General features: G+C 51.2%; 2 protein-coding genes and 2 pseudogenes across 4 annotated transcripts in view; 1 reads left to right on the top strand and 3 right to left on the bottom strand.

Moving 5' to 3' along the window:
• The window catches only part of LOC147091836 (uncharacterized), a 1,030,142-nt gene that overhangs the window by 386,794 nt on the left and 627,535 nt on the right, over window positions 1-15,813 (bottom strand). The gene's annotated exons all lie outside the window — the stretch shown is intronic.
• The window catches only part of LOC147091856 (uncharacterized), a 57,463-nt pseudogene that overhangs the window by 39,628 nt on the left and 2,022 nt on the right, over window positions 1-15,813 (bottom strand). The gene's annotated exons all lie outside the window — the stretch shown is intronic.
• Window positions 1,082-2,329, bottom strand: LOC147091858 (histone H2B-like). Its single transcript, XM_085976878.1, has one exon. It carries the CDS (start codon window positions 2,274-2,276, stop codon window positions 1,902-1,904), a length of 375 nt encoding a protein of 124 aa, XP_085833004.1. The 5' UTR covers window positions 2,277-2,329; the 3' UTR covers window positions 1,082-1,901.
• LOC147091857 (uncharacterized) lies at window positions 3,970-8,286 on the top strand (annotated as a pseudogene). Its single transcript, XR_015075236.1, has 2 exons — window positions 3,970-4,420; window positions 6,898-8,286. The product of XR_015075236.1 is annotated as an uncharacterized LOC147091857 (transcript).

Here is a 15,813-nt window from a genome sequence, read left to right as displayed (position 1 = left end):
ACTGCAAGGCTGCGGACTAAGAGCTGTAAAGTGGGATTTGGCTTTATAGATTGTTTATGGCCGACACAGACACGATGGGCCGAATGGCCTCCTGCTATACTATACATCGCAGAGACAGAGAGCTATAAAGACACACTCACATACTAGACCCTAACAAATACACAGTAACTCTCAGTCAGATCCCAGAAAGTGACAGATATAGAGTAAAATCAACAACCACATAAATCCCAGAGCAGAAACTGACAGGTACTGAAATGCCGCTACCGACAAGGCTATGGCCGGCAGAGACGAAGGGTCGAATAGCCTCCTTCACTGCCGTAAATGTCTACGATTCAACAACTGAAGGCCATTCGACCCATCGTGCGTATGCTGATTTAAAACACCTCCACACCTAAATTTGATCTTGGAATTAAATATAGATCTTCACCGATCACAATGTAAATCATCAATCTATCCCCGCTCCCAGGTCACTGCTCCCTCTGTGAGGTGTTGGTTGGCTCTTAAAAGAGCCTTTGTGTTGTGTTTGGTTGAAAGGGTCGAGTTGTTCAGCCGCCGAATCCACAGAGAGTGCGGCCCTGCCGTTTCAGAGCGTACACCACATCCATGGCAGTGACCGTCTTGCGCTTGGCGTGCTCAGTGTAGGTGACCGCATCCCTGATCACATTCTCCAGGAAAACCTTCAGCACCCCGCGGGTCTCCTCGTAGATCAGCCCCAAGGTCCGCTTGACACCGCCATGGCGAGCCAGGCGGCGGATGGCTGGTTTGGTGACGCCCTGGATGTTGTCACGGATCACTTTACGGTGCCGCTTGGCTCCGCCTTTGCCCAGTCCTTTGCCTCATTTACCTCGTCCAGTCATGATGATTCCTCACTGAAATCATCGCTGAATGAGATTCCCTCGCCTTACAACATTACTTATGCAGCTTGAGCGGACCTGGCTGAGAAAGGCAGACTGTACGTGAGGCGGAAGTGAGGGGATTGAAAGAGAGGGAGCAGAGAGAGCGGGAAGGTAGAAGACAGATTCAGAGTGAGAGAGAAAGGGCTCTGAGCTACCAGCAACCTCTCCACGTTGACGTTACAATCCTCTGTAAAAATCTTCACAAACGCTAAATACACATTCAGAGAAATCCTGATAATCAAGGATTTCTATAAAAACAATAAACGCTGTATATAATTAAAATTCAACAAATGGGGCATGCTGCCCTTCAAATCGATTGCAGAATCGTTACAGCACAGTAGGAGGCAATTCGGCCCATCGAGCCCGTGTCGGCTCTCTGTAAGAACACTTCAGCTAATCCCACACACCTGCCCTTTCTCCGTAGCCCTGCATTTTTCCCCTACAGGTACTTATCCAATTCTCTGTTGAACGCTACGATTGAGTCCGCCTCCACCTCCCTCTCAGTCAGTTCATTCCAGACCCTGACCACTCGCTTCCCAGAAAAGCAACAGGCGGACAATATAATTAAAATTCTTTAAAAGAGGCACTCTGCACTTCAAATCTATTACAGATTCATTACAGCACATTGGCGGCCATTCGGCCCGTCTCATATCCGAGTCTCATCCCGGAAACAAGCTTTTAATTCCTCGGCAGGTGCTGGAAATAGACGCAGAGTCTGAGTGCAAAGGGAAATAAAGACCACAGACCGTGTTTGTAGTTTACTGGACAGGAAATTCAACAGCGGCGCTAAGGTCGATCGGGTCAGTGAAACTGCTTATCTGAGAATTCAAACCTAAATCTACAGCTAGAACTTCAAAAGTTCTCAAACACACTTGTTCAGTAAATAATTACAGTAAATTGAGTCTAAAGGGAGATGTGATTGTGCAGCTCTTTCAGAGAGATTGTGGGTAGCTCTTCAAAGAGCCGTTGTGTTTTGGGTTTGTTCTTTCAGGACAGCGTGGAGTTTTACTTGGAGCTGGTGTATTTGGTCACCGCCTTTGTCCCTTCCGACACTGCGTGCTTGGCCAGCTCCCCGGGCAGCAGCAGGCGCACGGCGGTCTGGAACTCCCGGGAGCTGATGGTGAGCCGCTTGTTGTAATGGGCCAGGCGGGAAGCCTCACCCGCGTTGCGCTCGAAAATATCGTTCACAAACGAGTTCATGATGCTCACGGCATTGGAGGAGATGCCGGTGTTGGGGTGAACCTGCTTCATCACTTTGTAGATGTAGATGGAGTAACTCTCCTTCCTCGACCTTCTGCGCTTCTTGCCGCCCTTCACTGCCGGTTTAGTGACGGTTTTCTCGGCGCCCTTCTTGGCCACTGTTTTCTTTTCCTCAACCATTCTCAAACTCGATTTCAACACAAAATGACGCAAATCCCGCTCCACGCTCAGAATAAATAGACTGCCCCACAGCCCTATGCTAATGAGGGATGGGTGAAGGCAATGATTGTGATTGGCTGGTTAACCAATAGGAATCATTCACTCTCTGATTCCTCATTTGCATACGGCTAGCTATTAAATAGCGCGTCCGGGAGACTTTCTCCATCACAACCCCTCGCGTCCATTCACCAGGCCTGAAGCGGCGTCCAGGGGCATCGCCCCGAAAAAGGGGCCGAAGAAAGCGGCCACCAAGAAACGGGCCAAAGGCGACAAGAAGCCCAGGAAGACCAGGAAGCAGAGTTACAGCATCTACATCTACAAGGTGCTGAAGCAGGTCCACCCCGACCCGACACCGGCATCTCCTCCAAGGCCATGAGTGTCATGAACTCGTTCGTCACCGACCTCTTCGAGTGCATCGCCTGCGAGGCCTCCCGCCTGATCCGTTACACCAAACGCCAGACCATCTCCTCCCGGGAGATCCAGACCGCCGTCCGCCTCCTGCTGCCCGGGGAACTGGCCAAGCACGCCGTCTCGGAGGGGACGAAAGCTGTCACCAAATACATCAGCTGCAAATAAAGCCTCTCGTTCCTCCCACCTTAAAAACTCAACCCAAAGGCTCTTTTCAGAGCCACTCACCAGATCCAGAAGGGACTATTTATTTTCATTTGACTAATGACATTTGAAATATGGACAGCATAAAGAATGAAACTCTTTTAAAAAATGTTTTATCATCCTTTCTTTATTTAACCCTCACTTTCATTTTTTTGTCGTATGTTCAGATTTTGCTGGTGTGTTTTTGTAATACAGTATATCGTTAATTTAAAATAGATTGAAATTTAACAAATATATAACAAAATGATGCATTGTCACTGCCCTGTTTTGTACAAAGCACTCATTTATAAGCGGGTCGCTGAAAAGCTAAAGTGAAATTAAATCTGTCAATTCAGGAACCAGTAATTTTAAAGGATCAATTTGCCATAATTCACAATTTAATAATGAATTATTCAGTCTCACAGATGCCATTTTAATGATTATTCAGTCCCACAGACGCTATAATTTTAATTAAAATGATTATTCAGTCCCACAGATGACAATCTTTAGCAGTAATGATTATTATTTAGTCTCACAAATGCCATAGTTTTAATTATTATTCAGTCCCAGATACCATAATTTTAACGATTATTATTCAACCCCACAGATGCAATAATTTAAACAATAATGATTATTATTCAATCCCACAGATGCAATAATTTTAACAATAATGATTGTTATTCAATCCCACAGATGCAATAATTTAAACAATAATGATTATTATTCAAATCCACAGATGCAATAATTTAAACAATAACGATTATTATTCAATCCCACAGATGCAATGATTTTAACAATAATGATTATTATTCAGTCCCACAGATGCAATGATTTTAATAACTGGTTAATATTCAGTCCCACAGAGGGCCATCAGTTTAACAATAACGAGTCTGATTCACAGACGAGCTCTTATTCTATAAGCCGCCTTTTTCGTTGCTGTCCGAGGTTGGAGCGGATTGAAAAACGCGCCAATCAGAGGCGGAGATTTGTCGGGTTTTCAGCCATTCAGAAGGCGCGGCTGGGCTGGGCGGGGCCGGCGGCTGCTATAAAAGCCGCGGCCCGGAGCGGGGAGGAGCAGTTGGAGAACAGAGTTAGAGAGGAGTCCGCCCCCCCCCCCCCGGGGGAAGGACAGCCGCCGCCCGCCCGCCCGGGGAGAAGGGACAGCAGTCGGCCGGCACCTTGGGCAACAAGGGCTCGCGGGTGGGCGGGGCTATGACCTCACCCGCGCGCTGAGGCGGTTGAACAGCCGATCAGGAGCCACGTGACCTCGGCGCTGGCGGCGGCCTTTTAACACAGTGGGCGGGGCCCCGAGGCGTTGCGGGCTGCGATTGAGGAGCGCAGCTGTCAATCTACGAGTCGCAGCCAATAGACTAAACGGACTCAGTGAGGGACTTTAAGCGCGGGCTGCGTGGCCACAGTGCGCATGCTCGGTGCTGCTCGCAGTTCCCGGATGAGGCTCCGGTTTGAGGAAGGAGATAAAATGGCGGCGGGACTGAGGAGCGGCGGATGGTGCGGTGAGTGTTGATCAGAGAATCTCCGATATTTAAAGCAAAGGGGGGCGGGGGAAGGGAGCGGGGGGGGCCGATTGCGCGCGCAGCAGGAGCTGAGACGCGGCGTCTCTCTCTGGCTCGGCCGGCGGGCCTGGTTGACAGGGTAACCGTGACGCTGACCAAGCCCCGCCCCCCGGCCGAGCCAGAGAGACGCCGCGTCTCAGCTGCTCCTGCTGCGCGTGCCCCCCCACGAGGGTCGCGGCCCCCCCCAGGTGAAAACCGCCGATTGCGGCTGTGCGAGAGGGCCGGGGGGGTGGGGCCGGTTGCCAGGGTGACGCTCAGCAAGCACCGCCCCCCGGCCGAGCCAGAGAGAGACGCCGCGTCTCAGCTCCTGCTGCGCGCGCACCCTAGCGGCGCTGGGCTGAGGCTCGGCCCTCCAGCCTTCGAGTGGGGCCGGGAGGTGCCTAGCTCGGGCGTGGGTGCGGAGGAGACGCCGAGGCTTCTAGGCCTACCTGGAAAAACGGGGAAAGGTAGGAAAATTAATGAGATTAGATAAGTTAATTACTTTCTAAATCATTTTTTTTTAAAACAATATGTGTTTCAAAAGCAACGTTTTTTTTTAAGACGCAGAAAGCGGGAAAAAGAAAGGAAAAGTTTGGAATCAAGATGGCGGCGACTCACCTCGGTTCAGAACGATAAGGCCCGCCCACACATGCACCGATTGACCCGGCCGCACGCGGCAGCAAGCCGCCGTACGATTGTTCGACCTCAAGGTCACTCTGTCGCTAATGAGCGGATAATGAGATGCTAATGAGCGGAACGTTGAAGGTTTTTGGGATACCGCGGGCGCGATTTTAGCCCAGCCGAAACGTAAATACGCTTAAAACCGTCTCGGAAGCGTAAGCTTTCTTTGGAGGTAACGCGCGCGTAGGTACGCCCTGTAACTTTCGAGCGCATAGCCCGACAGACGCACAGGCGATGACAGACAGAATGACAGACAGACAGATGTACTGATTTATATATATAGATATAGAACGATAGATATATATATATATAATTATATTAATCAAGAAAAGCAGTGGTCCTAGTACCGACCCCTGGGGAACACCACTGTATACCTTCGTCCAGTCTGAAAAACAACCGTTCACCACTACTCTCTGTTTCCTGTCACTTTGCCAATTTCGTATCCATGCTGCCACTGTCCCTATTATTCCATGGGCATCAACTTTGCTGGTAAGCCTAGTATGTGGCTCTTTGTCGAACGCCTTTTGGAAATCCATGTACACCACGTTAACCGCATTGCCCTCATCAACCCCCTCTGTTACCTCCTCAAAAAACTCAATCAGAATCAGAGCGGCCTGGTGGACGTGCGGCCAGGGCTCCGGCACCAGGAAACCCATGGTGCAGCGCCTCCCCCATCCGAGCCGCCGCTTCCCAGTTTCTTCAGCCGGTTCCACCAAGTCCGACTCGGGACAAATGACAGGAGCCAGGCTCCCAGAATGGCCCGGGGAGCATACGCACTCTCAGCGGGGAAATCAGCGCGTTGGATAGAGCGGTTTCTGGGGGACGGGGGATTGTGGGTGCTGCAGCCGCCATTAGTCAGCAGCTGTGGGGAAGAGTTTTATTGCAGGCTGACGGAAGGTAGGCCCCTGGCCGCCTGTGTCGGTCTTTTTGTTGCTTCAGTTTGAGCTGGAGTGGAGATGGAGGAGAAGCTGCTGGGTTTAACCCCCAGTACTTCTGAGCCCAGGAGGACCCAACAATTTCCAATGTGAGACTGTCAAGGGAGGTGGATTCTGGTGGAGATTAGGTTGTTAAACAGACACTGTCCCTACAATGTAAAAGAGTATTGTTTTAGGAACAATATTTCTGTAGAGGTTTTTAATCCATTTTACATATACAGATTTGTTTTAATTCATTCTTGGGATGTGGGTGTCGCTCGCAAGACCAGAATATGTTGCCAATCCCCATCTTCCCGTTGAGAAGGTGATGGTGGGCCGCCTTCTTGATCCGCTGCAGTCTGTGTGGTGAAGGTACTCCCACAATGCTGTTGTGTAAGGAGTTCCAGGATTTTCACCCAGTGATGATGTAGCAACAGCGATATATGTCCAAGTCAGGATGGTGTGTGACTTGGAGAACTTGGAGGTGATGGTGCTCCCATGCACCTTCTGCCTTTGTCCTTCTAGGTGCTGGAGGTTGCGGGTTTTGGAGGTTCTGTCAATGTTCTGGTCGAGTTGCAGATGTATAAAGTCCGACTCCTTCGCCCCCTCCCACTCTCACCTCTCTCTCTCTCTCTCCTCCCATAGAGGCCAGAGGCCCAGACCAGGTGGCAGATTCCCTTCACTGAGGGACATTAGTGAACCAGTGGGATTTTATGGCAGCTTTCATGGTCACTTTTTTCTAGTGCTGGCCCCGCAAATGACCAGATTCATTGAGCTCAATTTCACAACCTGCCTCTTTAGTGGGTTCTCTCTCACGCTCCCTGTTTTAAATTCATTTTACAGGGTATTAGAAGGGGAGGATTTGCAGACGGGAAACTCAAACCACACATCACGTCAAGAGCTGACAGAGTCATTCGATTCATCAGGAACTGAATATCATCGGCCTTTGAATATGGAAGGAAGAAGCACTGTTCACAGCGGGGAGAAACCGTACACGTGTTCTGTGTGTGGACGAGGCTTCAGCCAATCATCTGGCCTATCGAGGCACAAGCACAGTCACACTGGGGAGAGGCCATTCACCTGCTCTGAGTGTGGGAAAGGATTCACTAATTCACCCAACCTTCAGACACATCAGCGAGTTCACACTGGAGAGAGGTCGTTCACCTGCTCTGACTGGGAAGGGATTCACTCAGTCATCTGACCTTCAGACACATCAGCGAGTTCACACTAGGGAGAGGCCGTTCACCTGCTCCGAGTGTGGGAAGGGATTCACTCAGTCATCCCACCTGCTGACACACCAGCGAGTTCACACTGGGGAGAGGCCGTTCACCTGCTCCGAGTGTGGGAAGGGATTCACTAATTCATCCAACCTGGTGACACACCAGCGAGTTCACACTGGGGAGAGACCTTTTAAATGCCTGGATTGTGGGAAGTGCTTCAAAGGTTCCGGGGAACTGAAACGCCATCAACGTGTTCACACTGGGGAGAGACCGTTCAGGTGCTCGCACTGCGGGACTGGGTTTAAGCAGTCATCTCAGCTCACTATACACCAGCGCACTCACACTGGGGAGAGACCGTTCAGGTGCTCTCAATGTGGGACTGGGTTCAGGCGATCATCTGAGCTCATTGTACACCAGCGCACTCACACTGGGGAGAGACCATTCAGGTGCTCTCACTGTGGGACTGGGTTTAGTCGATCATTTGAGCTCACTGTGCACCAGCGCACTCACACTGGGGAGAGACCGTTCAGGTGCTCTCACTGTGGGACTGGGTTCAGTCGATCAACTGAGCTCACTGTGCACCAGCGCACTCACACTGGGGAGAGGCCATTCACCTGCTCCGTGTGTGGGAAGGGATTCACTCGTTCATCCACCCTGCTGAGACACCGGCGAGTTCACACTGGGGAGAGGCCATTCACCTGCTCTGAGTGTGGGAAGGGATTCACTGAGTCATCCCACCTGCTGAGACACCAGCGAGTTCACACTGGGGAGAGACCGTTCACCTGCTCCGTGTGTGGGAAGGGATTCACTCAGTCATCTACCCTGCTGACACACCAGCGAGTTCACAAGTGACTGCAGGGGGTGGATTCTGTTGCTGCTGTTAATCACATCCAGGACTGAACCATGTTCATTCTGACAGGTGGGGATTGTTTCTGCTGATAAACTCCAGCCCAGTTCCTGGAGTTATTAATATTCTGGATAGATGTCAAATAAACCAGCTTTGTTTTAAATACATTATTGTAGATTTTCTTTCCCACCTGAGTGTTTAGCATCACCTAGCTGGAGCTCAGAAAGGACTATCTGGGGGAGGAGCGTATAGTGGGAACAGAACTCCAGCCTGGACACAGTCCTTCAGGGCCACACTTTCTTGCCTCTCTTCACTGACGGCAAAGTTGCCGTGCGGGTTAATCTCGAGGCATGTGAGAAACGTGCCCCAGCCGCTCTCTGCCATGGTTCAGAGCTCCTAGACATGGAACAGAAAGCTCCTTTAGGAATGTACCCCAGTGCTTTTTTTTTTTTTAATGGCCTTATTAACCTGTGTTGCTACTTTTTAGTGATTTGTGTATCTGTATCCCTGGATCCCTCTGCTCCTCCAGCCCATTTAGACACTTGGGGGGAAATTCGGTGGTGCCCCCCTTTGGGTCGCTAACGTCACCGGGGCTAATTTTAGCCCCCTGAAAAAGTTAGCGCCCCTGCGCATTAAATTCAGTGGAAGCGCCCCAAGCAGGAGGCGGGGTGCTACTGGAAGCGCTCCCCTCCCTTTTGGGGAGCTACCAGTGAATTTCCTGGAACTTCGTGTAACAGCGCCATGCCCGTCGGCACATAGCACCGCGTCATAGCAGACCTCCCTCCCTGATTAACGGGGAGGAGCCTAGGACTGCGCACACCGGGGCCCTGCTGGACCACCGGGGAGCAGGGTGTCGGATCAAGAGGAACGCCGGGCTGAGCGATCGCGGCTGGCACCCCAAAGAAGAGAGGGGAAGGGGGCAGGTGCTGGCAGTCGGCCAAAATAAAAAGTTGCCGCCCAACACCTGCCCTTTAAGTGGCGTCGCCACGGCTGCAGGAATGACCCCTGACCCTGTCAGACATATCGTCCGGCTATAGGTCAGGGATCGCAACCCAAGGTTGCAGCCGGGGTGCTGAGCATGGCGATGACGTCATTGCCAGCGGTGCAGTGCCACGGGGCGCTACCATCTACTGCCACCGCTAACCTCCCGCTGAATATCACAGGAGGCACAAAGCAACCCAATTTCACCCCCTTGTCCAAGTAGTGTGTGGCCTCATTATTCTTCCTACCAAAACACACCGCCTCACACTGATCTACAGTGAAATTCATTAACACACCACCTCACGCTGATCTATAGTGAAATTCATTTGCCAATTACACGCCTATTCAGAAATTTATTAATATCTTCTTGCATTTTGTCTTCCTCAGTATTAACTCTACCTCCCAATTTGGTGTCATCGACAAATTTTGAAATTGTTCTGATTCCCGAGTCCAAATTGTTTATGTAAATGGTGAACAAAACTGGTCCCAGCACCGATCCCTGTGGAACACCACTTCCCACCTTTTGCCAGTCTGAGTAGCTACTTTTAACCCCTACTCTCTGTTTTCTGTTTTGTGACCAGCTTGCTATCCATAAACGGTGTGTAAGATCGACACGATGACCCAGGTCAGGCTGCAGAATGGATGGAAAGCTGACTACAAAACAGGAATCAGTGGGTTGGAGTAAAGGGAAGTTTGTTGTGATCTTTCCATCCATTCTGCCTGGCCCTTGACTCCACACGACCTGACCGTGGTCATCTTGTAGACCGTACATACTGCAGACACAGTGCACCAGTGGTGGAGGGGGTGGATATTGAGTCCTGTGGCAGGGGCACTGATGAAGTGGATTTCTCTGTCCGTGAGTTTTGAGGCATCGCTAGTGGCGTTTTTCACCTCTTTCCACCTTTTTAAAAAAACCTTGCTGCCAGTTTATTAAAGCCATTAACAGCCGCTCAGGTGGGACACATCAATAAATGAGGCCTTGTAAGTTTCCCGTAGAATGACAGGCCTGAACAGAGTTAGAAAACATTTAGCAATTAAACCAGACTGGGTGGGGCCTGAGGTGCGCGTTAGTAACGGAAAATTGGTGGCCAGCGTACTTCACACCAGGGCTGAGGATCCGGGGACTCGGGTTTCTGTGTCATTTATTGAATAATTTTGTTTATTGCCCAATCTCAATCAGACTGGCGGGTCATCTTGCTGTCTGACGGAGGCGAGGGTCCCCAGTGGAGGGCTCTCTATGCGGGAGTCCTTCCCAGCACCATTGGGGATCTGGGGTGGAGACTGTTGCAGGGAGCTGTCGTGTGCAACAGTTTTTAAGCTCCTTTCTGGACTCCAAGGCCAGATGTGGTTTCTGTGACCTAGAGGAGTCCACGGGCCGTGTATATATTCAGTGTGAGAGGTTGCAGCCCCTGGATAGTTACCTGAAGGGGCTGCTCCTCAACTCTTGGTTACACTTTAGCCCCATGCTCCTAATCTTAGGCCGCCCGGTGCGGAGAGGGGGTGGGTAAGTGGGAGGATCTTCTCCTGACCTGCTCTTGGGCCTGGCGAAAACAGCAATTTGTAGGCCCAGGATGGGCGGGGCCCATGGGGGGCGGGGTCACTCTGGCTGCCTGCCTCTCTCCCATGGTCTTGTCCCTGCCCGGGTGGCCCTGGAGAGGGAGCAGGCGGTGTCCACTGGTTCACTTGATACCTTCCTCGACCGGTGGACACGGAAGGCATCAAGAGTCGATAATCGATCCTCACAATCACATTGTGATTTAATTATTAATTGTGTGTGTGTCAAATACATTTCTTCTATTTTGATACAAAAGTTCTACTAGACATGTTAAACTACTAGTTATTTAATCAGGGCTGCAGCTGCTGAAAGATTGACTGTACTGGGGTTTGTGGCCAGAGCTGGCAGATGTGTTGTTCTGAAGTCTGATGTCTCGCACCTGAAGAGTCTGTTTATGTCGTGTTGTAATGACCTTTTCCTGTTGCCTGGTGTCAGAAATAGAAATCAAAGGAAGGTGATGCCCCACTCTGTTAATCAACTCTTTGACACATTTCCATTTCTTAATTTACAAAGATCACAACTCCATTAGTGAACAATGGATTGCCAGTCTGCCACTTTTTAGTGAGGCTTGAAAGGATTCGCTGTGAAGCTACACCTGCCCATCTGTCTGTGTGTCACTGTGTTTGGATTGTGTTAGACAGCAGTCCTAATATCTCGCCTACATCCATTACAATGTTTGAAATGTTAGATTGTACTTGGAAGAAGTTGAGTTTGAATCTAACAATTCTGAAATTAGGAGCTTTTTATGATTTCTGTTTTTCACATAACTATATAGTGATGTGATCAGTAAAAGCAATTTAAAAGATGCTGCTATTTACTGAACGCAACTGAATAATTCTACAAGGATGCTATCGCAGTCTTCCTCGGTATTAACTACATCCCCAATTTAGGGTCATCAGCAAATTTTGAAATTGTACTTCTGATTACCAAGTCCAAATCATTCATGTAAATGGTGAACAACAGTGGTCCCAGCACCAATCCCCGTGGAACACCACTTCCCACCTTCCGCCCATCTGAGTAAATACCTTTAACTCATCCCATCACTATGATGCGCTATCAATTACTCATAAAAGACGGAGAGTTAGGAGAGTAACTAAAAGGCTTTTATTAACAAAGAACAGAGCATGCCTCTCGTGGTTGACTGGTTTCCAAGAAGGCAGGGGGCTGCAGAGCAGTCACCTTTATACCTGGGCATGTGGGTGGAGCCAGGGGCGGAGCCAGCTGAGGCATGCATAGACACTACAGTGTGCAACAACAACAACAACGGTGAACAACAATAACAGTGGTTTACCACATTCACCCCTTGTTTAAAATTGAGTCCGGCGGGGTGAAGTGTACTAAAGGTTCGTGTAAGTAAGTCTATCAGGTGGCCTTGTATGCCGTCCTGATCATCGTGGTGGCGGCGGTGATGGTGCAGCATCCAACGTTGAATCTGGCGTCTCATTGAGTGGTTGGGTGGTCAAGGATGGGTCCTGGGGCTGCGGCATGCCATCTACAGGGGTTGGGTTGTGGGTAGTGGTGGATGGCAATGGTAGTGTTTCAGGGGCACCCGAAGGTGCGAGGTCTCATATGGAGACTGTGTCCTCCCGCCCGTCCGGGTACGCCACGTAAGCATACTGGGGGTTGGCGTGGAGGAGGCTCACCCTCTCGACCAGGGGGTCCATTTTATGGGACCTCACGTGCTTCCGCAGTAGGACGGGTCCTGGAGACGTCAGCCATGTCGGTAGCGAGGTCCCCGATGTGGATTTCCTGGGGAAAGTGAACATTTTTTCATGGGGGGTGGCATTGGTGGCTGTACAAAGCAGTGACCGAATGGAGTGGAGCGCTGCAGGGAGGACCTCCTGCCAGCGAGAGGTTGGAAGGCCCTTAGATTTTAAGTTTAAGAGGACGGCCTTCCAAACCGTCGCGTTCTCTCTTTCCACCTGGCCGTTCCCCCGGGGGTTGTAGCTGGTGGTTCTGCTTGTAGCAATACCTCTCGTGAGCAGGTGCTGACGGAGTTCGTCGCTCATAAAGGATGAGCCCCGGTCGCTATGGATATAGCTAGGGAAGGCGAAAAGGTCATTCAGACATTTAATGACCGTGGTACTGGTCATGTCTGGGCAAGGGATGGCAAACGGGAGTACTCATCAATTATGTTGAGGAAGTACACGTTTCGGTCAGAGGAGGGGAGGGGCCCTTTAAAATCGACGCTAAGGGGCGAGTGGCCTTGATCAGGCTTGCTCTGGCCTATAAAAATGCGGTTTGCACTCGGCACAGATTTGGCAGTTCCTGGTCATGGTCCTGACCTCCTCGATGGAGTAGGGCAGGTTACGGGATTTGATGAAATGGAAGAAGCTGGTGACCCCCGGGTGGCAGAGGTCATTGTGGAGGGTCTGCAGTCTATCAACCTGCGCGTTGGCGCATGTACCACGTGATAGGGCATCTGGGGGCTCATTGAGTTTCCCGGGCCGGTACAAGATATCGTAATTGTAGGTGGAGAGTTCAATTCTCCACCTCAAGATCTTGTCGTTCTTGATTTTGCCCCTCTGCTTATTATTAAACATAAAAGCTACTGAACGCTGGTCAGTGAGCAGGGTAAATCGTTTTCCGGCCAGGTAATGCCTCCAATGTCGCACCGCTTCCACAATGGCCTGGGCCTCCTTTTCGACAGAGGAGTGTTGAATCTCGGGGCCCTGGAGGGTCCTTGAGAAAAAGGCCACGGGTCTCCCCGCCTGGTTAAGAGTTGCAGCTAGGGCGAAGTCGGATGCGTCGCTCTCCACTTGGAAAGGGATGGACTCATCCACTGCGTGCATTGTGGCCTTCGCAATATCTCTTTTTATGAGAGTGAAGGCTGCATATGCCTCTGCTGTCAGGGGGAAGGAGGTGGACTTGATGAGGGGTCTGGCTTTGTCCGCATAGTTGGGCACCCACTGAGCATAGTAAGAGAAAAACCCTAGGCATCTCTTCAGTGCTTTTTGGCAGTGGGGGAGGGGGAGCTCCATAAGGGGGCGCATTCTGTCGGGGCCGATGACTCCGTTCTCCACTACGCAGCCAAGAATGGCGAGGCGCGTGGTGCGAAACATACATTTGTCCTTGTATGTTAGATTCAGCCGCTGGGCCGTACGGAGGAATTTCTCTAGGTTAACATCATGGTCCTGCTGGTCATGGCCACAGATGGTGACGTTGTCTAGATAGGGGAAGGTGGCCTGCAGCGCGTTCTGGTCAACCATTCGGTCCATCTCCCTTTGGAAGACCGAAACCCCGCTGGTGACACCGAAGGGGACTCGGAGGAAGTGGTAGAGATGACCGTCAGCTTCAAAAGCTGTGTACTGGCGGTCCTCAGCCCTGATGGGGAGCTGGTGGTATGCCGACTTCAGATCAATCGTCGAGAACACCCGGTATTGTGCTATCTGATTGACCATGTCAGATATGCGGGGGAGTGGGTATGCATCTAACTGGGTGTAGTGATTGATCGTCTGGCTGTAGTCAATAACTAGGCGCTGTTTTTCGCCAGTCTTTACTACCACCACTTGTGGTCGCCATGGGCTAGTGCTACCCTCAATAATCCCTTCCTTCAGGAGTCTTGCTACTTCGGATTTAATGAAGCTCCTATCCCTGGCACTGTACCGCCTGCTTTTGGTAGCGATGGGCTTACAGTCGCGGGTGAGGTTAGCGAACAAGGTGGGAGGGAGACTTTAAGCATGGAGAGGCTGCAAATGGTGCGCGGCGGGCGATTTAAAAGCTGCTGGCTGCAGACTGAGTGGGGGGAGGGGTCCGCCGTACGCTAATGTGACACTTTTAAGGTGGCACTGAAAATCCAACCCCAGTAGAACGGCAGCGCAGAGATGGGGCAGGACAAGCAGTTTAAAATTTTTGTATTCTGTGCCTCTTACTGAAAGGGTCACTACACAGTAGCCACCGACGTCTGCTGAATGGGATTTGGAAGCCATGGAGATCTGATGGCACGTTGGCAGGACCGGGAGAGAGTAACTGTGCACCATGTTGGGGTGGATAAAGCTCTCCGTGCTCCCGCTGTCGAAAAGGCAGGTAGTGGCGTGGCCGTTTACCGTAATGTCCATCATGGACCTGGACAGTTGGTGAGGGAGAGATTGGTCCAGCGTCACGGAGGCCAGCGTATGGTCGAGCGAGTCACTGTGGTTGTCAGGCAAGGCGGTGGTTGAGTCCGGGTCATCCGTGATTGGAGTTGGAGGCGTCCAAGATGGCGGACAAGATGGCTGCCCCCACGGTTCACACGCGGCGCTGCTGGCGTTAGCGGTTTTACCTTTGCAGGCGCTGACGTAGTGTCCTTCTCGCAGCCAGAGCAGGTAGCGTTTTTCGCCGGGCAGCGTGCTCTGGGGTGTTTTGCCTGGCCACTAAAGTAACATTTTGGGCCCTTGGACATCGCTGCAGCAGTTGGTGCCGGGGGTGGCGGTCCCATGACCCAAGGTTGCGGCGTCCACAGTGTGGAGCGGTTAGGGGAGAATGCGTCCATATTCCGGTGGGCCGCGTCTAGCGAGAGCGCGAGGGACACTGCCTTCTTCAGGTCGATTTCGCCCTTCTCCAACAGTCTCTGCCGGGAGTAGTCGGACTTGAGGCCCGCAACTAAAGCATCTCGGATAAGTCCCTCCATGTGTGTCGCGGCCGATACCTCTTTACAATCGCAGGCTCGGCCGAGTATCTGTAGTGCCCGTAGGAATGCCTCCACCGATTCCCCGGACTGCTGTTTGGGGGATCTCAGGAGGTGTCTGGCATAAACCGTATTTACCGGGCGTGTGTATTGTCCTTTTAGCAGATCGATAGCCGCCACGTAGGTAGTCGCGTCCTGGATGAGCGTGTAGACTTGGTGGCCCACCTTGGAGGCCAGGATTTTTAGTTTGTTTCCATCTAGTGTCACGGCTGAGGCTTCCAGGTAAGCTTTGAAGCAACGCAGCCATTGTGCGAACTTGGTAGACGAACCCGCCTCTTGAGGGTCTAGGTCCAGGCATGTTGGTCTGAGGGCATGCAGCAGCGCCTGCTGCTCAGCGTTTGGTGCCGACATTTTGTCTTTGTTAATAAAATTGATGCGCTGTCAATTACTGATAAAAGACGGAGAGTTAGGAGAGTAACTAAAAGGCTTTTATTAACAAAGAACAGAGCATGTATTAACAAAGAACAGAGCATGCCTCTCGTGGTTGACT

Source organism: Somniosus microcephalus, unplaced genomic scaffold (genome assembly GCF_052327205.1).
Source record: "Somniosus microcephalus isolate GS21.2 unplaced genomic scaffold, FLI_Smic_1.0 unresolved_chr3, whole genome shotgun sequence".
Taxonomy (NCBI): domain Eukaryota; kingdom Metazoa; phylum Chordata; class Chondrichthyes; order Squaliformes; family Somniosidae; genus Somniosus; species Somniosus microcephalus.
Note: the sequence above shows the minus strand (reverse complement) of the source record. Positions and strands in the feature narration are given on the sequence as shown.

What these genes read in the sequence shown, in the direction of transcription:
- LOC147091858 (XM_085976878.1), bottom strand. Translation starts at nt 2,276, where the DNA reads ATGGTTGAGGAAAAGAAAACAGTGGCCAAGAAGGGCGCCGAGAAAACC.